The sequence below is a fragment of the Piliocolobus tephrosceles genome, chromosome 19, assembly GCF_002776525.5.
Source record: "Piliocolobus tephrosceles isolate RC106 chromosome 19, ASM277652v3, whole genome shotgun sequence".
Lineage (NCBI taxonomy): Eukaryota > Metazoa > Chordata > Mammalia > Primates > Cercopithecidae > Piliocolobus > Piliocolobus tephrosceles.
The window spans coordinates 10,865,693-10,887,197 of NC_045452.1; the positions used below are offsets into that span (position 1 = coordinate 10,865,693).

At 45.5% G+C, this 21,505-nt stretch overlaps 1 protein-coding gene across 2 annotated transcripts; it reads left to right on the forward strand.

The window, feature by feature from the left end:
- Window positions 1-10,574: 10,574 nt before the first annotated feature.
- RFPL1 (ret finger protein like 1) lies at window positions 10,575-15,731 on the forward strand. Of its 2 annotated transcripts, XM_023190765.2 has the most exons (3): window positions 10,575-11,644; window positions 12,759-13,063; window positions 15,090-15,712. In XM_023190765.2, exons 2-3 carry the CDS (start codon window positions 12,778-12,780, stop codon window positions 15,668-15,670), a joined length of 867 nt encoding a protein of 288 aa, XP_023046533.1. In that variant the 5' UTR covers window positions 10,575-11,644; window positions 12,759-12,777; the 3' UTR covers window positions 15,671-15,712. The 2 variants fall into 2 exon arrangements, with proteins under 2 accessions (XP_023046533.1, XP_023046532.1); XM_023190764.2 differs by lacking the exon at window positions 10,575-11,644 and having other exon boundaries at window positions 12,500-13,063; window positions 15,090-15,731.
- Window positions 15,732-21,505: the final 5,774 nt, after the last annotated feature.

Consider the following 21,505-nt stretch of genomic DNA (forward strand, 5'->3'; position numbering starts at 1 on the left):
CACTGCAAGCTCCGCCTCCCGGGTTCATGCCATTCTCCTGCCTCAGCTTCCTGAGTAGCTGGGACTACAGGCGCCCGCCACCTCGCCCGGCTAGTTTTTTGTATTTTTTAGTAGAGACGGGGTTTCACCGTGTTAGCCAGGATGGTCTCGATCTCCTGACCTCGTGATCCGCCCATCTCGGCCTCCCAAAATGCTGGGATTACAGGCTTGAGCCACCGCGCCCGGCCCAGTCTTTATATTTCACATCCAAAATCCAGGTCACAGATGCAGCTCTTAACTTTGTCTCATTTGTCCGGCACGATTGCTCATGCCTATAATCCCAGCACTTTGGGAGGCCGAGGCAGGCGGATAACGAGGTCAGGAGATCGAGACCATCCTGGCTAATACGGTGAAACTTCGTCTGTACTAAAAATACAAAAAATTAGCCAGGCGTCGTGGTGGGCGCCTGTAGTCCCAGCTACTCAGGAAGCTGAGGCAGGAGAATGGCATGAACCCGGGAGGCGGAGCTTGCAGTGAGCCACTGCACTCCAGCCTCCAGGCTGGGCGACAGAGCTAGACTCCATCTCAAAAAACAAACAAACAAACAAAAAAACTTTGTCTCATTTAAGATTATACTGATACAAATTAAAACAGTAGCAGATTCTGTTAGAAGTGTTTAGTCTAAATTGTTATGGGAGGACAACGTAGAAATGATTTGCTTGGGATAAAATGAAAGATTCTACAGGAATGAGCATTTGATGGGGGCATTGGGTGCAGGGAAGCTTAGCCATGTCATTCAGGGATAAAGGTTCAAGGGAGAAGGAAGGCTGAACATGTACCTGCACATTTAGACTCCTATCATCTGCAGTTATCAAGGATATCAAAACAGATATGTTTGATTAAATTGAGCTGTCATGGGATCCCAAGGCATTTCGGAAAGTGGGATGGAGAGGGGAAGCTGCGATTAGGACAGAAAAGACAAGGTCTCTTTGTAAACTTAGACACAACATCACCTAGGGGCAGGGAATGGGGCAGGGGCTGTGAGCCCTCTGGGCAGTTTCATTATTACTTCATTAATCAAGTGTAGTTAAATCTGTCTGAAATAGTGACTCAAAAAATAAAACCTGCTCTTGCTTTTTGTTTTTGAGAAGCAAAGGCCAAAATCAGTGGGGAAATACTTAACAACAATGAAAGTCCTTCAAACTTCACTGAGTGTTCGGTAACAGGGATGTTTAAAATCAGTACAATTCAGGAACTGTTTTTATGATCGTCCCATGTTTTGAATTGAGAAAACATTTAAAATAAGCTTCATGATTTTTGATACCCCTACATTTTTAGGTTTCAACACATAGTAAACAAGATGGCAATACATGATTGCTTCTTTCTAGTCATTGATTGACAGTAAAATCAGAGAGGAATGGCTCTGGAAAGGTAAATGGAGAAACCTCACCTGGTTCCACCTGACTCCTCAGCCAATAGGGTGTATGTCCGCCAACCTGCATTCTATTACATATTCTAAAGAGTTGAGCTAAAGTGAATGAGAATTTATATCAGGTATTAGCAAGGAGTGAATATTAATTACTAAAGCTGAAAGTTTTGGATCTTAAGAAAATGCTACTGTCAAATTAAAATGGAGTTTTAGCCAGCATTTTGTGCTTTACAGATTAAGCATGAACTTTTTTCAAATACACACACACACAGAGTAATATTAATGAAATTAAATGTACAAGACTGATTTTGTGTGAAGGCCAATAAAAATATTGGCTAGAGGCAATGGTCTTGAAATTTCGAAATCCAGCTGACCCTTGGACAACATGGGGGATAGGGACAATGACTTCCAAGCAGTAAAAACAACCATATAACTTTCGGCTCTCCAGAAGCTTAACTACCAATAGCCTACTGGAGGCCTCACTGATAACATAAACAGACAATTAACATACATCTCATATGCTATATGTATTATATACTGTACTTATACAAGAAAGTAAGCTAGAGAAAAGAATTTTTTTTTTTTTTTTGAGACAGAGTTTCGCTCTTATTCCCCAGGCTGGAGTGCAATGGCGTGATCTCAGCTCACCGCACCCTCCGCCTCCCAGGTTCAAGCAATTCTGCCTCAACCTCCTGAGTAGCTGGGATTATAGGCATGTGCCACCATGCCTGGCTAATTTTGTATTTTTAGTAGAGATAGGGTTTCTCCATGTTAGTCAGGCTGATCTTGAACTCCCAACCTCCGGTGATCCGCCGGTCTCAGCCTCCCAAAGTGCTGGAATTACAGGCGTGAGCCACCGCGCCTGGCCGAGAAAAGAAACTTTTATTAAGAAAATCACAAGAAAAAAATTTATTTCCTATTCACTAAGTGGAAGAGGATCATCATAAAGGTCTTCATTCTTGTCATCACACTGAGTAGGTTGAGGAGGAGGTAGATGAGGACCTGGGCTTGCTTTCTCTAGGGTAGCAGAAATGGAAGAAAATCCTCATGTAAGTGGAACTGTGCGTTTCGGACTTAGGTTGCTCAAGGGTCAACAGTATTTAAGCGAGGTTTCTGAAGATGAAATCCACTTTGAAACTTTGGTTCAGTGTTGAGTTAAAACATTTGTGGTAATCTCTCTATCATTACCAAAAAAAAAAAACAAACCTTGTTTCTGCCAGAATCAAGTAAAAATATAACCAGATTAAAGAGGTGAAGGCAGGTGAGAATAAGGTGGGGGGAGAATCCTTTGTACAAAAACCCCTTGTAGGTCAATCTCACTTCTGAACAAAGCTGCCTTCAGAAGGAAGTGGAGGCCAGAGGAGAACGTAGGAGAAAAGAGGGGATTTTAATCTTACATCATTGCTTTTTCACTCTCAGCTTTCTACAAAAGGCAAATATAAGAGAACAAGGTCCAGAGAGTGGAGGAATTAATGCAGCAAGTGCGGTCCGAGGCTGGCTCAACACCAGGCATAGCCTGTGCATTTAGGAACACAGGGTCTTCTGCCCTAGGAGCTGAATGCAGGCAGAGATTCTCAATACCTAGGCTCAAGATCTGACAGATTCTTTCTTTTCTCAATCAAATCACAGCTTGGGCTACTCTAGGAGGTGATGAGTGAGGCTCCTTCATTAACTTAATTCAACATCACAGCTGCTGCTATGGGTCTGTGCCCCAGCCAGGTGGAACCAGTCAGGGAGTTGGAGGGTCTCTGAGTCCAATAGAAATAAGACGTGACCCATCTATAGGTAATTATACATTTTCCAGCAGCCACATTAAAGAAAGTTAAAAAAATCAAGTCACAATTATTTTAATTGGCAAAATGTTTTGCCCTTTAAACATAGGTGTACGTGATGCAGTTTTCAAAGATGATTTTTGGGGGGCAGTGGGGTGGTCTAACTACGATACCCAGGCTGGTCATGAACTCCTGGGCTCAAGCATCATCCCCTCTCAGCCGCTCAAGTCGTTGGGACTACAGGCGCCTGATACTCAAATATCTTTTTTTTTTTTAGATGGCGTCTCGCTCTGTCACCCAGGCTGGAGTGCAGGGGTGCAATCTCAGCTCACTGCAAGCTCCGCCTCCCGGGTTCACGCCATTCTCCTGCCTCAGCCTCCCACGTAGCTGGGACTACAGGTGCCCGCCACCACGCCCTGCTAGTTTTTTGTATTTTTTTTTAGTAGAGACCGGGTTTCATCGTGTTAGCCAGGATGGTCTTGATCTCCTGACCTCATGATCCGCCTGTCTCGGCCTTCAAATATCTTAATGAGATAATTTAATTCTTTTTCACCTTCCAAATCCAGTGTGCATTTAAATAAATGTATCCATACATTCACTTATAAATGTACATATACACATTTAAATATGTATGTTTTTATATTTATATATATTGTGATGTAATGGAAACAGTAAAATTATCAAAGTTATTTTAAAATCTTAGTATTAATACTGTAACAAAACAACAACAAAAACAGGATCTTGTAAGGCTGCTTGATTGTGTGTGAACAGTCAGAGTTTCTTTTAAACCAAACTTCTAAATGTGAATTTTCACGATCTTGAAGAAAAAGTCCCTCTAAATAAATGACTGGTTTCATGAGTGTGATTTTAGAAAAAACATCTTAGTAAGTTTGATAAAAACATAAGGAGATATTATTCTCATGAGAAAACTACTTGAAACTAGCTCTATTCATAGATTAATCTTGATGCCAGATATTTCGTTGTAACAGTTTCAGTAGTTTTTAGTAGAGACGGGGTTTCACCGTGTTAGCCAGGATGGTCTCGATCTCCTGACCTCGTGATCCACCCGTCTCGGCCTCCCAAAGTGCTGGGATTACAGGCTTGAGCCACCGTCCCCGATTTGCTTCTTTAAAATATTCTGCCATGGCCAATGTCTGCAGAATTGGCCTAATCCTGAATCTTTTTATTTTTCCTGAATCTTTTTATTTTTCCTACACAGATAGCTACAGAAATCCCAAATCTTATCAACACCCATAATATACATGGCCTAGTTTAGAATGAGGTGGCAATATTTGCCTGTATCAATTTTAAAAACCCTTAAGTTAAAATAATCTTTTCTTGGGGTAACCGGTTTACAGCCTCAGTTAAAATCATGGCATAATTAAATCAAAATCTGATTGGATTAAGGAAGATAAGCAGGATGTAAATGAGGGGAGAGAAGTGGCTCTCGCAATAAAAAACACCGTTGTAAGTGGAGCTCACCCACAGCTGAGCTGTCGGTGGAAGGAGCTGGAGGCCAGAGGAGAGCCTAGTGGAGGAGACACACATCCAGGCTTATGTAGTTTTTCTTGACTTACTAGATTCCTACAAAGGGCAGATATTAGAGAGCAAGGGCTGCAGGATGGAGTCACTATAAATTTGGCAACATTGTTTGAGGTCAGCTCAATGTCAGGCACAGAGTGTGCACTTAGAGACCCTGAGTCCTGTCCTAGAAGCAGACAGCAGAACTTAAATTTTCAGCACCCAGTCTGGAGAAATGACCATCTTCATCTTTCTTAATCGTAGCGTGGCCAACTCGATGAGATGATGATGGAGTTTCTCTCTTTGACTTATTCAACCTCTCAGCTACTTGGGAGGGTTTTTGCCACAGCCAGGTTAGAAGAATTTTGCAGGGGATGGGGCGTTGGAGGGTCTCTGAGTCTAGACCATGGCTGTCCAGTAGAAACATTACGTATTCCACATATGTAATTACAAGTTTTCTAGTAGCCACATTAAATTACAAAAAGTAAAATTTTAATACAAAAAAGTGCTATTTCAGCATGTAATCAATCTTTAAAAGTTCTTTTTTTTTTTTTTTTTGAGATGGAGTCTCACTCTGTTGCCCAGGCTGGAGTGCAGTGGTGCGATCTCGGCTCACTGCAACCTCCGCCTCCCGGGTTCAAGCGATTCCCCTGCTTCAGCCTCCTGAGTAGCTGGGATTACAGGCACATGCCACTATGCCCAGCTAATTGTTTTGTATTTTTAGTAGAGATGGGCTGTTGGTCAGGCTGGTCTCAAACTCCTGACCTCATGATCCGCCCACCTCAGCCTCCAAAAGTGTTGGGAGTACAGGTGGGAGCCACTGCACTTGGCTTACTCTTTTTCTCATACATCTTCAAAATCTAGTGCATAGTTTATACTGAAAGCACATGTCAATTCCAAACAGCCCATTTTGGGGTGTTCAATAACCATATGTGGCTGGGCTGCTGGGCCTAGACCCTTCACAACACAAGCTTCTCAGCTGAAGAATCATGTCCTTCGTTCCAACTAGCATTTCCAATATAGAAGTTCAAGGCTATGACTCTTCTTACATGTATTTTATAGTGTTTTTATCACCTATCACTAGTGATTGTTTATAGCAGGCACGGATATGTCTCTATGCATGTAAAAGTGAAAGAGTCCCAAGGAGCATGTCATTCAACTAATTGAACTCCAATATCACGTACCTTTTTTCCGCAGACATTGGCCATGGCAGAATATTTTAAAGAAGCAAATCGGGCACGGTGGCTCAAGCCTGTAATCCCAGCACTTTGGGAGGCCGAGACGGGTGGATCACGAGGTCAGGAGATCGAGACCATCCTGGCTAACACGGTGAAACCCCGTCTCTACTAAAAACTACAAAAAACTAGCCGGGTGAGGTGGCGGTGCCTGTAGTCCCAGCTACCCGGGAGGCTGAGGCAGGAGAATGGCGTAAACCCGGGAGGTGGAGCTTGCAGTGAGCTGAGATCCGGCCACAGCACTCCAGCCTGGGTGACTGAGCGAGACTCTGTCTCAAAAAAAAAAAAAAAAAAAAAAAAAAGAAGCAAATCGATGTGTTGGCTGCCTATCTTACCTTGAAAAACCCACGTACCTTAAGTGTGGATATCTCTGCTGCTTCCGCTGTATCAGTTCACTTCCAAAGGAACCCAGTGGGGAAGGTGTATTGTGGCCATCTGCTCTGTGGTCACTACAAAGGACATCAGGCCCCATCTCCTGCTGGGAAAACTGGTTTCCAAAATCAAAGAACTGGAGCCCCAGCTGAGAAGAATTCTTCATCAAAACCCAAGGATACGGAAGTTCCAAGGTAAGAAATCTGTACAACCTGCACTCAGCCCACCAACAATCTTGGAAAAAGCAACTGTTCAAAAGGCTCTCTATTAAAATAATAGGGGAATTAGCTGAATTCTGGAACCTAAAATGTGTATGCCCGCCAAGCAACTGTTCTCAGCTCTGAGTATAGATTACAGACAAGAGAAGATTTTGAAGGAAATATAATATTTAGGTCATACCCTAGACCTGTGCTGCCCAATATGGTAGTCACCAGTGGCTATGGAACCCTTGAAACATGGGTGTATCCCATGTGGAAGTGACAATAATTCTGGGTATACGGGTTTATAATATGTTATTTAAAGTATTGTTGATTTTTTGTAATGTCTATAGAAAAATTTAAAATTACCTGCAGATCTTTTTTAAAATGCAAATTCTGGTTCTATTGGACTAGGCTGGCTGAAAATCTGGATTTCACACACACACACACACACACATTTTTTTGAGATGTTGTCTCATGTTGCCCGGGTTGGTCTTGAACTCCTTGGATCAAGAGATCCTCCCACCTCAGTCTCCCAAATTGCTGGTAATACTGGCATGAGCCACCGTACCCAGCCTGATCTAATAATATGTTATAATAAGTAGTTTTTCCATTGTCTAGAATAGTCATTAGATATCTATAGTTGAACAGAGCCTGCTAAATTTTGCAATTTTGAGAGTAAACAACAGACATGGTTTCTGTCTTCATGGATCTCACATACTAAAAGAAAAAATCTTGAATAATCAAAATAGAAAAGAATGCTTACTATGACCAAGAGGGACTTGTTACAATTCTATTTCAGTCTTCTATAAGAAATTCTATGCAATCGGGGAATGCCAGGAAGTTTCTATTTGCTGATTTACCTTTTTTCTTTCCACAGTGGATATGACACTGGATATTGACACAGCCAACAATCAACTCATCATTTCTGAAGATCTGAGGAGGGTCGGTTGCGGATTTCTTAGAACCACAGAGAGTGTGCCGAGAGATTCAAACAAATCTGTATTCTGAGCTCCTGTTGCTTCACCTCTGGACGCCATTTCTGGGAGGTAGACCATGGGGACAAGCAAAGAATGGGATTTGGGTGCCTCCAAAGAAGCTGTTAATCGACAAGAGAATTGTGTTGTTTTCAGAACTTAGCTTCTGGACTGTGGGTGTGAGGAAAGAGGAGCTATTTGCAGCCAGCACTGTGCGTTTAACCACCCTCTGGGTGAGTCTCGGGCTATGCTAAGTAGGCATTTTCCTGGATATGGGTATGAGAATGATTTCCTTTTATAACATTAATGATGGGACCCATATCTTTACATTCACTAAGATTTCTGCTGCAGAGCCACTGTGCCCATTTTTTGCTCTTGCAGATTCAATTATCGATGACCAAGGCTTCGTGAGTATCTGTCCTGTGATTAATGTGGGCGTTGGCAAATCTCCAGTTTCTCCTGAGCAAGGCAAATAAACTTTTTTGTTTGTTTGTTTGGTTGGTTTTGAGATGGCGTCTTGCTCTGTCACCCAGGCTGGAGTGCAGTGGTGCAATCTCAGCTCGCTGCAAGCTCCACCTCCTGGATTCATGCCATTCTCCTGCCTCAGCCTCCCAAGTAGCTGGGACTACAGGCACCCACCACCATGCCCGGCTAATTTTTTGTATTTTTTTAGTAGAGACGGGGTTTCACCATGTTAGCCAGGATGACCTCGATGTCCTAACCTTGTGATCCACCCGCCTCGGCCTTCCAAAGTGCTGGGATTACAGGCATGAGCCACTGCGCCCAGCCGGCAAATAAACTTCTAGCCACAAGACCATTTAGACACTCACTTTATGCTCAATGCTAGAAATGTTTCTTCTTGGTACAACACATGGAACAAAGTTACAGCAGAAAAATATGGAACATCTCAAATCATGAATGTCAATGAAGTAGATTAATTAGGAATTGCATTTTAAATACTAAAAAGTATTGTTACAGTTGTCCTTTGGGTTTTATGGGCCATGGCTCCGTGTCCCTCCCACACCTGTCCGAGTGGCTTCTGCTGCTTCTCTGTGCTCTGGCTGCCTCACCCTGCACTGTGCCCCTGTCTCACTGACATCACAACTCTTCTGCTGTCACAAATCTATCTCGCTGTCTTTCTGTTCCTTCTTCCCTGGAGCAGCTGAAAGGATCATCTTGTGAATCTGACTCATTTCATAAGTCATTCTCACACTCTTTACGTTGTATCCAGCCTGGTTTTGGCAGAAAGTTTCTCAGGTAGAGGATATGCCAGGGTTGGACTCTGTCTTTATATGTGTATGTGGAGTGACCCAGAATCCAGCCAAGAACAAACCCCAAACGGTTACTTTATGATCGGAATCCAATTCATTCCAATCACATAAAATTCACCTGGCTCCCTACACACTGTCTTCCGAGCTTTGTTTTCTTGCTCAGACACTGAATCCTGAGGCGTGATCTCGTCCCATTGTACATCATTTTTTATTTTTTATTTTTTTTTTATTTTTCCTTTTTTTTTTTTTTTTTTTTGAGACGCAGTCTCGCTCTGTCACCCAGGCTGGAATGCAGTGGTGCGATCTCAGCTCGCTCACTGCAAGCTCCGCCTCCCGGGTTCACACCATTCTCCTGCCTCAACCTCCCGAGTAACTGGGACTACAGGAGCCAGCCACCACGCCCGGCTAAATTTTTTTGTATTTTTTTTTTAATAGAGATGGTGTTTCACAGTGTTAGCCAGGATGGTCTCATTCTCCTGACCTTGTGATCTGCCCGCCTCAGCCTCCCAAAGTGCTGGGATTACAGGCGTGAGCCACCGCGCCCGGCCATCATTTTTTAATAGAACTAAATGTAGCTCTTTTAAAAATATACATACAAAGAAAAAAATCTTCATTTAATATGTGATAGACTTTAGGAGGGGGAAATAGATTATATTCAAGTTATTTGAAATTTGAAAACAAAGGTGTTATTTTATGAATTAAGTACAAATTAATCACTAACCTGGCCATTTCCATGATACCTGCAGATTCATCAGTTCTCTGGGTCAAGACTTGAGTCTCAGCCTGGAGGAGATGATGTTAAGCAAAATAAATCAGGTCTGGAAAGATAAATACCGCATGTTCTCACTCCTATATGGGAGCTAAAAGAAAAATGCTGAGTTCACAGAAGCAGAGAATAGAATCGTGGATATAGAGGTTGGGAGGGTAAGTGGGAGGGGAGCTTGGGGAGAGGTTGGTTATTGGATACAGAATTACAGCTAGATAGAAGAAATGGGCTCTGGTGGAGGCTAGGAAGGGAGCTTGGAGAGAGGTTGATAATTGGATATAAAATTACAGCTGGTTGGGAGAAATGGGTTCTAACACAACTGTAGGGTAAGTATGGTTACTTATACACGATTGCATATTTTTAAAAACCTAAGAGGATTCTGAAGGCTCCCATCACAAGGAAATAATAAATGTTGGCTGGGCGCGGTGGCTCATGCCTGCAATCCCAGCAATTTGGGAGGCCGAGGTGGGTGGGTTACCTGAGGTCAACAGTTTGAGACCAGCCTGGCTGAAATGGTGAAACCCCATTTCTACTAAAAAAAAAAAAATTAGCCAGACATGGTGGCACATGCCTGTAATCGCAGCTACTTAGGAGGCTGAGGCAGGAGAATTGCTTGAGCTCAGGAGCTGGATGTTGCAGTGAGCCGAGTTCGTGCCATTGCACTCCACCCTGGCCGACAGAGCGAGACTCTGTCTTTTTTTTTTTTTTTTTTTTTTGAGACGGAGTCTCGGTCTGTCGCCGGGCCTGGAGTGCAGTGGCCGGATCTCAGCTCACTGCAAGCTCCGCCTCCCGGGTTCCCGCCATTCTCCTGCCTCAGCCTCCGGAGTAGCCGGGACTACAGGCGCCCGCCACCTCGCCCGGCTAGATTTTTGTATTTTTTAGTAGAGACGGGGTTTCACCGTGTTAGCCAGGATGGTCTCGGCCTCCCAAAGTGCTGGGATTACAGGCTTGAGCCACCGCGCCCGGCTAGACTCTGTCTTAAAAAAAAAAAAAAAAGGAAAGAAAAGAAATAAATTTTTAGAGTGTGCTAATTATCCTGACTTGATTATTACACAGTTTATGCATGTATGAAAATATTACTGTGTGCCATAAATATGTACGATTATTACATGTCAACTGAAAGTAAAGAGAAAAAAAGTAAACCAAAACAAGACCTGAGTGTCTCAGAGTCCTCTAATCCCATGAGGAATCATATTTAAAGCTGACTAAAATTAGGTCTTTATTTTTAATTATGCAAAAAGAGAAAATTCTTTTAATATGTGCCAAGGGGGATAGGGAAAATGATAAGATTATATTCAAATTCTTTGAAATTTGAAAACAAAGCAGTAAAGATCCCACTACACAGAAAAGCATGAAAAGGAAAAGGTTCGGGGTTGATTCAAATGGAAGAAAGCACAACTCACATCACGGGTAGCAATTTCTATCTGAGAACTCAAGTTTCACCAGAAAATAATCTTTTTTTTTTTTTTTTTAATTGTAGCTTTTATCCTAACACTCTCTGAAGTACTCAGGGTCCAAGAAGCTTAATGGTCATTTGTCAAAATAGTAATTATTTAATTTTTTCCTAAGAAGTATGAAATTTTTTCAAAACCAGAAATAAACCAATGGAAATAAATAAAAATTGCCTAGATTTTCCTCAATGGGATGCATGCCCTTATTACCTTTGAGTCTGATGTATACGAATTTAAACCATTTTGTAAAATTGCAAATCCAATCATACTTAATACTTTAGGATTCCAAGCAAAGCTTCAAGCCTACAACATATTACAGGAATTATCTTTCCTGACAACTGATGGAAACATCTCTAAAATAAGCTTTTGAAGTTAGTACATTAAGCCTAATTTAATATAAAGGCAATTTAATCTTACCTTCATATGAAAGAAAAATACACTGTCAGAATGAAGGATTTAGTAAAGTCACAGTTAACTGCAGATATATCACCAATAAACACCTAATTCCCTGTTATAATTAAATCAAAGCCTCATTAGGCTAGAGGGCGTGGCCGGGTGTGACCCAGTGGGAGGTGGGAATCTCACCAATAAAAGGCCCTCCTGTGCCCCTTCCCCGAAAGACCTGAGCTCCTGGTGGAAGCAGCTGGAGGACAGAGGAGCTTCCAGCAGAAGAGGTGAGTCCACGCCTGTGTGTGTGTTTTTCCTCCTTAGATGTCTAGAAATGGGGGTTATGACCTGGGGGGATGAATGAGAGAAATTTGTAATTAATGAATTCAACAAAGGCTGTCTGCGCACTGCCTCAGAGATGAAAACCAGTCACCCTGGATCCCCAGTCTAGGAGTGGGGGCAGTCAATTTGGTATTCATTTCCAAGGCTGGAGAAGGATGTTTTTTTTTTTTTTTGGTGAGACAGGGTCTTACTCTGTTGTCCAGGTTGGAGAGACCTGGCGAGATCTCTGCTCTCTGCTAATTTTTGTATTATCTGTAGAGACAGAGTCTTCCTGTGTTGCCCAGACCGGTCCTGAACTCCTGGGCTCAAGGGATCTTCCTGCTTTGGCCTTGCAAAGTGCTGGGATTACAGATGTGAGCTACTGCACCCAGCCTCTAATTATTATTGTTATTATTATTTTGGAGATGGAGTCTGGCTCTGTTGCCCAGGCTGGAGTACAATGGCACGATCTCTGCTCACTGCAACCTCCACCTCCCAGGTTCAAGCAATTCTCCTGCCTCAGCCTCCCAAGTATCTGGGATTACAGGTGTCTGCCACTGTGCCTGGCTAATTTTTTTGTATTTTTAGTAGTGACGGGGTTTCACCATGGTGGTCAGGCTGGTCTCGAACTTTTGACAACCTCAGATGATCCACCCACCTCGGCCTCCTAAAGTGCTGGACAGGCAAGAGCCACCGCGCCCGACCTCCCAGCCCCTAATTCTTATGTTCATCAATCAGTTTCTTGCTTGGGCTGCCCTAGGAGGAGGTGAAATGACCCCAGCTCGCTGCTGCTCGTCACATGGGTGCTGCCGTGTCACTGGCTCAGGCTCAGCTGCTGGGTCACCAGGAAAATGAACCCTTCCTCCACCTCAGCTCAGAGCACAGTGATGACTCGTGACTTTCCCAAAAGAACTTCAAATCTGTGAAGACGGGGGTTGGGGGGATGTGCTTGAGTGTTTGTACTCACGGCCTTGTTCTAGGTTGACAAAGCTGGAACACAATACCTCTATGCATGAAAAGGTTGTCACTTGTCACAACTAACAGGCTTTCACCTCATGGAAATTTTCTTCCCTTGTGCAGTTTTCCCCTGGCAGTGAACATGGCTGCACTCTTCCAAGAAGCAAGCAGCTGTCCCATCTGCTCAGACTATCTAGAAAAACCAATGTCCCTGGGGTGTGGATGCAGCGTCTGCCTCAAGTGCATCAACTCACTGCAGAAGGAGCCCCATGGGGAGGACCTACTTTGCTGTTGCTGTTCTGTGGTCTCTCAGAAGAACAAAGTCAGGCCCAATCGGCAGCTAGAGAGGCTGGTTTCCCACATCAAGGAACTGGAGCCCAAGCTGAAGAAGATTCTACAGATGAACCCAAGGATGCGCAAGTTCCAAGGTAAGGAATCTGTATACCCTGCCCTCTTCCCACGACCAGACCAGGAAAAATCATTTGTGCAATTGGCCCTGCATTCCATATGCGGATTTCCTGGTGATCTCCAAAAAAAAAGGCTGGGTGCGGTGGCTCATGCCTGTAATCCCAGCTCTTTGGGAGGCTGAGGCCGGGGGATCACGAGGTCAGGAGATCAAGACCATCCTGGCTAACATGGTGAAAGTCTGTCTCTACTAAAAATACAAAAAATTAGCCAGGCGCGGTGGCGGGCGCCTGTAGTCCCAGCTACTCAGGAGGCTGAGACAGGAGAAAGGCGTGAACCTGGGGGGTGGAGCTTGCAGTGAGCCAAGATCGTGCCACTGCACTCCAGCCTGGGCGACAGAGCGAGACTCTGGCTCAAAAACAAACAAACAACAACAACAAAAAAAGCCCAATGTCTATGTCATGGGTTAGACAAGGGATTCTCTAAACTTAGTGTGCTCAGATTACCTGGGAATTTTGTTAAAATGCAGATGCTGAACTGGGAAGTCTCAGGATTGATCCCTCTGTCTTGGGGACTTTGCTGAGTAACAAAAACACAGAGCAACTGAATTTGAATTTCTCTCTAGCAAAGGTTCCCAGGACTCTGACCTTGAGATGGGCCTGGTAATTCTAATGCAGGGCGAATATTGGCACCCACTGTACCAAACAACCTCACCCCAGGGTTGAGAAGAGTTTGGAATGGAGCACCTATGGTGTTTGTTTCTGTGAGTGTGGGACGAGTTGCAGACACTGGTCTCCTCATCCATGCGCCATGGGCTTCAACAGTGGTCCTGGCTACAGAAAACACTATCACTCTCCATAACTCTGGAGAAAAGGGACATTTACATGAAGAGATTATGGTCAGTCAACCTGGGCAAATAATTACACCTATAAATGGTGGTGGGCCCCTATGATGTCCCCGACACTGGTCGCTTCTGCCGTGACAGTCATGATCTTTACTCACTCACCTAACATTACCTGACTGTCGCTGTGCTGAAATATGGAGGACAGATTCACCCTGTTCACGTCATGTTTGGAACATTCTTCCTCCTTCCTTGTCCATATCCATTCATTTCATTCCCTAATTCACTATCAAACAGCAATCAATTCCCTCAAGTTTTACTATAATCTATAAAATCTATGTTGGTGATCATATCAGTTTTTTGACTTGAAGGATAATATGTTCTGTAGATTTTTTTTTTTTTTCAGAATGCCCTGGACAATTAATTTTCTCTAGGCCAGATCACACTGCCTCCTTCATGAGAATTGGCAGCTTCACCTGTCAACCACATACTCAATGCCTTAAATTATTGACCTTTGTATTTGCCACCTTTATTCTCTACAATCAGTCAGTTATAACAAACAACTTTCAAATACCTTTCTCTTGGCTCCAAAATTTACCATTGTTTTGCTTAAGGTCTCACCTCTCATGTAGAATGGAAAACATTATTTCATCTAAGGCCCCCCTCTTCCTCCTGGCCTTGGAGCCTCTTAATGTCCAGGACGGGCACCTCTGCCATCATATTGTCAGCTGCAGATATAGCCCATCTGTCAGAACCGTGCACAAGTAATTTGTTTACAAACATGGAAAACAAAGGCTTGGAATCATGCTCTAGATACTGAATTGAGCAATACATTATGGAAGCAGAAACATATTTAATATTGACCACTTGCATTGCCTTAATTATCATTCATTTATCCATGCATCAAGGTGGGGATCATGGTGTCTGCGTTCAGAGACCCTCCACTCTAAATGAAGAAAAGGTCAATGAAGCAAACACGTGACATAAAGTCAAATAAGAATTGCTACTGTGAATAAGAGTTGGGTATTGCCACAAAGCACACCTATGAGAATTTGAACCAGTCAGGGAAGTTGCCTTATGAAAATTTTGATTTTGGGGGAAGAAGAGAATTAAACCAAAGTCAAGAGATATTTGGGCCTGTGAAGTAGAGGAGAGGCATGGGGTGGGCTTCTGTCCATTTGATGATCAACTTGTTTTCCTTTTCACAGTGGATATGACCTTGGATGGCGACACAGCCAACAACTTCCTCCTCATTTCTGACGACCTCAGGACCGTCCAAAGTGGGCGCATCAGACACAATTGGCAAGACCGTGCCGAGAGATTTGACTTGTCCATTTGTGTCCTGGGCTCCCCTCGCTTTACCTGTGGCCGCCACTACTGGGAGGTAGACGTGGGAACAAGCACAGAATGGGACCTGGGAGTCTGCAGAGAATCTGTTCGCCGGAAAGGGAGGATCCAGCTGACCACAGAGCGTGGATTCTGGACTGTGAGTTTGAGGGCTGGAAGCCGCCTCTCTGCCAGCACCGTGCCGCTGACTTTCCTCTTCGTAGACCGCAAGTTACAGCGAGTGGGGATTTTTCTGGATATGGGCATGCAGAACGTTTCCTTTTTTGATGCTGAAAGTGGTTCCCATGTCTATACATTCAGGAGAGTCTCTGTTGAGGAGACACTGCGCCCATTTTTGGCTCCTTCAAGTCCACCTAATGGTGATCAGAGTGTCTTGAGTATCTGTCCTGTGATGAACCCAGGCACTACTGATGCTCCAGTCCATTCTGGGGAGGCCAAATAAGCCGCCACTGCAAAAAAAAAAAAAGGGTAAGAAAATTACTTGGGTGGGTAGACTTAGGAACTTTCTTTCTTTTTTTTTTTTGAGATGGATTCTTGCTCAGTGGCCCAGGCTGGAGTGTGGTGGCGCAATCTCGGCTCACTGCAAGCTCCACCTCCTGGGTTCACGCCATTCTCCTCATTCTCCTGCCTCAGCCTCCCGAGTAGCTGGGACTACAGGCGCCCGTCACTACACCCGGCTAGTTTTTTTGTATTTTTGGTAGAGATGGGGTTTCACCATGTTAGCCAGGATGGTCTCGATCTCCTGACCTCATGATCCATCCGTCTCGGCCTCCCAAAGTGCTGGGATTACAGGCGTGAGCCACCGCGCCCGGCCAACTTAGGAACTTTCTACTCAGTTAAAGCATTATACAAGGTCATAGGTGAAAAATATGGGACATTTCATGATTGCACTTAATCTAATTTGATTAGATTATAAATTGAGTCCTAAGTATTATTACCACCATCGAACTCATTGAGTCTTATGTTCACATCTTGTTTCCTATAGAAATGTCCTGTATTCTGGGATCAGTTTCCAAATGCTTTACTTTTTATTTCTGTAAGTTCAAATTAATGTATTATAGAAGTTATGAGTTAAATAAACATTGGAACATCACCTAATGGATTATGTGACTTTCTTGCCTCAGTCTCCTGAGTAGCCAGGATTACAGGTACCCGCTGATTTGTTTTTCTAAGACCAGCCCAGCGGGCGCAAAAGAACCAGCGGGTAGGCAAGTGTAGGAGCAAAACTGCAAGTTTATTTTGGTAACCTAAGGTGTGTGGGAGAAGTCTGTCGGCCTCCGGCGAAGGAGGCCGGCAGAGTCCCCCCGTGGGGCTCTCAGACAGAGTTCCCACAGTCTCGACATCCCCACAGGAGTGGGGCTGTGAGAAGGCCGCGTGGCTCACTGGCTGAGAGCGGCTTTTCTAGGGGTGGGAGGGCAATAAGCGGGGCACGGGCGTGTCCGGGGCGTTCCGCAGGTGCGACCAGGTAAATCTTGGTCTCTTCGGATTGACGTCACCTGGCGCATGCCCAGTTGATCTGCACCTTCCCAGGCGCCGGCTGCATTTTCGCACGCGCGGGAAGAGTTGGTGGTGAAGAAGAACCCGGAAGTGCACCATCTTGCCTCCGTTCGTCCAAACACCCGCCACCAGGCCCAGCTAATTTTTTTATATTTTTAGCAGAGACAGGGTTTCACCATATTGGCCAGGCTGATCTCGAGCTCTTGACCTCATGATTCACCCGCCTCAGCCTCCCAAAGTGCTGGGATTACAGGTGTAAGCCACTGCACCCAGCAGGATTATGTGATTTCCTAAATGATAGGACTGGAATAGATTTTATTCATAGTAAAAGCGTGAGTGTGTGTATGTGTGCGTATTTGAACAGAGAAATGGATAAATGCCTATGTCTTATACCGAACTGAAAAGACAAGAAGACAAGTTGTTGCCATCATTGCTTAGTATAGGTAACATTTTCCTGGATGTGCGTTCATCTACATTAACAACGAGAAGGTGAAATGTATCAATTCCTTGAGAGACATAATCTTCCCTGGGTCACACTAGAAACATACACAATCTGAACAGCCTCTGCCTATTAAGTGAATTAACATTAAGAACATTCCAAAAAAGACAGTACCAGAACCAAATGATTTCTCTTATGAAATCCACCAAATTCTTACCAATCCCAACATATTTTCACAATATAATCCAAAAATTATGCTCTTGGGTATGTATTCAGTTGAGATGAAAAGTTACGTCCACACAAAGCCTGCACAGGAATGTTTACAGCAGCTTTGTCTCTAACCACCCAAACTAGAAGCGAGATATTCAAGAGGTGAATGAAAAAAATAATCATCCATAAAACACAATATTATTCTGTGATTTAAAGGAATTCTCCATCAAGGCATAGAGAAAACAAAGGAATGTATCAGAAAGACTGTGAGGGCATGCCTTCAAATGGATGAGACCATACAGAAAGGCAGCAGAGCAGGGTGACTTTAAGTACATTGATTACTGAAGTAAGTTCATCTGAAAAAGCTGCATAATACTGGGTTGGTGCAAAAGTAATTGCGGTTTTTGGCATTAAAAATATGGGGAAACCGCAATTACTTTTGTGCCAACCTAATACATGACTCCAACTATATGACATTCTGGAAAAGGCAAAACCAAGGGGATGGTAAAAATATCAATAGTTTGTAAGGTTTCTGGAGAAAGAGGACAGAGATTCATAAGTAAAGAAGAGGGAAGTTTTGGAGCAGTGAGAGTATTCCTCATGAGATCAAAATGGTAAACATAAATATTTCAAAATTCATAGAAATGTGTAACAGGAAGAAAGAACACTATGTGAATGATAGACTTTAGATACTAATGTATCCCTTTGGCCTTTCTCTTCAAGGATTCCCTGAGGAAATGGAGCCCCAGTGCCCTCAGGCGTCCATGCTTAGAATGAAGCCACATCCCACCCCTGGTATCCAGAATGGTCAGGTCCCAAACGTCCCTGGTAGAACTGTGAGCAGAAGGTCCTGTGCGGCAGAACCCCAGGCCAGAGGGGCGGCAGGGCTGATCCTGCACATTCGGCAGTTCTGTTTTCCCTCCCTCTCACCCCAGGCTCTTCTCTCATTTCCCTGCATCTCCCTGTTTCTTCCTGTCTCTCCTTCTCTCCCTCTCTCTCTCACGTTGCATGTGTGGGGGCATCCGTGGTCTCTGTCACTGCTGCCTTGGCCACCTGCAGACGTCTCTCTCTGATTCCACCCCTGGGTTCACTGACATCCGACATGGGATGCTCTTGGTGCTTCCTGGCACACCAGCCCAGTCCTGAGAGGGATTTAGGCACACCGACCCATGGGGCACAGGAGCCTATCAGTACATGGCTCCCTCTTCCAAGCTGCAAGTGGACTATTCTATTCTATTTTATTTATTTATTTATTTATTCATTCATTCATTCTTTCTTTTCTTTTTGAGACAGAGTCTTGCTCTGTCACCCAGGCTGGAGGGCAGTGGCCGATCTTGGCTCACTGCAAGCTCTGCCTCCTGGGTTCAGGCCATTCTCCTGCCTCAGTCTCCCGAGTAGCTGGGACTACAGGCGCCCGCCACCACGCCCAGCTAATTTTTGGCATTTTTAGTAGAGACGGGGTTTCACTGTGTTAGCCAGAATGGTCTCGATCTCCTGACCTCGTGATCCACCTGCCTTAGCCTCCCAAAGTGCTGGGATTACAGGAGTGAGCCACCGCGTCCAGACTCTTTCTTTTTTCTTTTCTTTTCTTTTCTTTTCTTTTCTTTCTTTCTTTTTTTTTTTTTGAAACAGAGTCTCACTCTGTCACCCAGGCTGGAGTGCAGTGGCAAGATCTCAGCTCACCACAACCTCCACCTCCCAGGTTCAAGTGATTCTCCTGCCTCAGCCTCCCGAGTAGCCTGCCACCACACCCGGCTAACTTTTGTATTTTTAGTAGAGACCGGGTTTCGCCACGTTGGCCAGGCTGGTCTTGAACTCCTGACCTCAGGTGATCTGCCCGCCTCGACATCCCAAAGTGCCAGGATTACAGGTGTGAGCCACGCATCTGGCCTGCAAGTGGACAATTCTAAGCACGTTCTGCTCGGCTCCTCTGACAATCCCGGCCATCAAACCCCACGTGCCGCAGGGATGGCCCACTGGACAATGCCCCTGTATGAGCTGCCTCCCTCCCGGCTCCCTCTCCCCAGCCCCACTCCTGTTGCCCTGGGCCCTTTAGAAATAAACTTCCGCTTCTGGAACTGAGTCTCCAGCTCTGCTTTCCAGAGAGGGCTGTGGGTGGGGGACCAGCTTGAGGCAGGGAAGGAGCAGGGAGCAGGGACCCAGGCTGGCGGGCAGGTCCCCAGGAGCCTCGAATGCCAGGCACAGACGCTGGACTCCTTGGGGTCTCAGCAAATGAAAGTGGCTGAGTCTTTTTGTGCCTGAGCTGTCTGACTGACTGCAATTGCAGACTTGACCCAGGAGAGAGATGGAGAGACTGACAGAGACCACGAATGCCCACACACGCAATGTGAGAGAGAGAGAGACAGAGAGAGGGAAGGAGAAAGATCCAGACAGGAAGAAACAGGGAGATGCGGGGAAATGACAGGAGAAGAGCCTGTGGTGGGAGGGAGGGAAAACAGAGCTGCTGGACGTGCAGGATCAGCCCCTCCACCCCTCTGGCCTGGGGTTCTGCCACACAGGACCTTCCGCTCACAGTTCTCCCAGGGACACTTGGGACCAGACCTTTCTGGATACCAGGGGCGGGGTGATGACTTCAATTCTAAGCATGGAGGCCTGAGGGCCCTGGGGCTCCGTTTCCTCAAGGAATCCTTAAAGAGAAAGGCCAAAGGGAAGGACAAATCAAGAGATGTTTCATTAACATAGACTCCTGCCCTGAGGATTTTGAGCTCATCCCAGCTGCTGTGAGGGAGCCATGGGAGGGTGTGCAGGGGTCCTTGCTGATGGTGAGCAATCTGACCTACTCTCCAAATAGCCAACTATCTGCTTTCTTAGCTGCAGAAGGAAAGGGAAGTCGGGGCTGTGGGGAGAGGACGCAGACACTAGTGGGCCCTGAACTTTCGTCAGGAAGAGGTCCCCATGTGGGTTTCTGAGCAGAAATGCCCAGGGCCTGCAGGACCAGCATCGCCATTGTCCCGCTGCCACACCCTCTCCTGTCTCACTCTTCTTGTCTTCACAATGGGGATGTTCACATGCAGCTCGCAGGCTGGCAGTGACGATTTCGCGGGGTGATGTGCATGAGCAGGCGCTCGTCAGACCGGCCCCGCCCACACATGCAGATGCGGGAAAGGGGCTCCCGGAGCTCTCTCTGACTCGACAGCTCAGTTTCCTGGGAGTCCTGCCCCTCCCCGCTCTCCTGATGTATTAACTGTACTCGGGTGCTGGGAGGTCACGCAGGCAGGCAGCTGAGAACTCCCAGCTCACCCCCAGGCTGAGTATGCCTCAGGGTCTGACCCTAACGAGGGTCCCAGGGGGTGCACCCAAGGGGCACTCCTGACCTCACTGCAAAGGGTCAAAGCTGAACAGACATGAGAACCCCAGCGCACACAAAGCAGACAGGACAAGGACCAGATGTCAGAGCTGTTTAACCAGCTCCACACCCGGCCAGGGAAGACACTCAATTCCCAAAGACATGTTTTTAAGAAGTGATGAAATTGCCTTTTATTTTTGCATGGGTGGGTGAGTAAATGAATGAATGCACAGGATAAAACTCAGAACGGTGAGAACCAAAACAAGGTAACTGTTACTAGATACAAAAGTTTAAAAAATAATAGTACTGAACACCACTGCCATATAAGCACACGGCATTCCCGCATGCTACTTAGAATCCTTCACAGAGCCTTCACCACCATCGCCCTTGCACAGATGAGGAAACTGAGGCTGACTTGGGATAGGGGCCTCCCCAGGGTCACAGACCTGGAGGTGGCAGTGCCAGGACTGGAGACCAGGCCCACAGCACACTCTGAAGGCACACAGTAGATTGCAAGTTGCTCTGCCAGGGCGAGTCTGCATTCTGGAATGTTCATCCACTACACCAGGGTCAGTGCCTGCCCACTTTTGCCCTTCCTCCTGGGAAATCACTCCCCATAGCTTATTAACCTAGGCCCTCTGCTGCAGAGCACACCCGGGGGAACTTAAGCTGCTGGCTGCTGCCCATGGCCAAGGTGACCACACCTGCCCCTCGGAGCTGGAGGCCATGAGCAGAGGTGCCAGTCGGCCTGGCAGAGGGGACTTCAGGGGCAGGGGCAGAGGTGAGGGAGAGCAGCCAACATAGCCCAAGGCTTAGCCATGCCC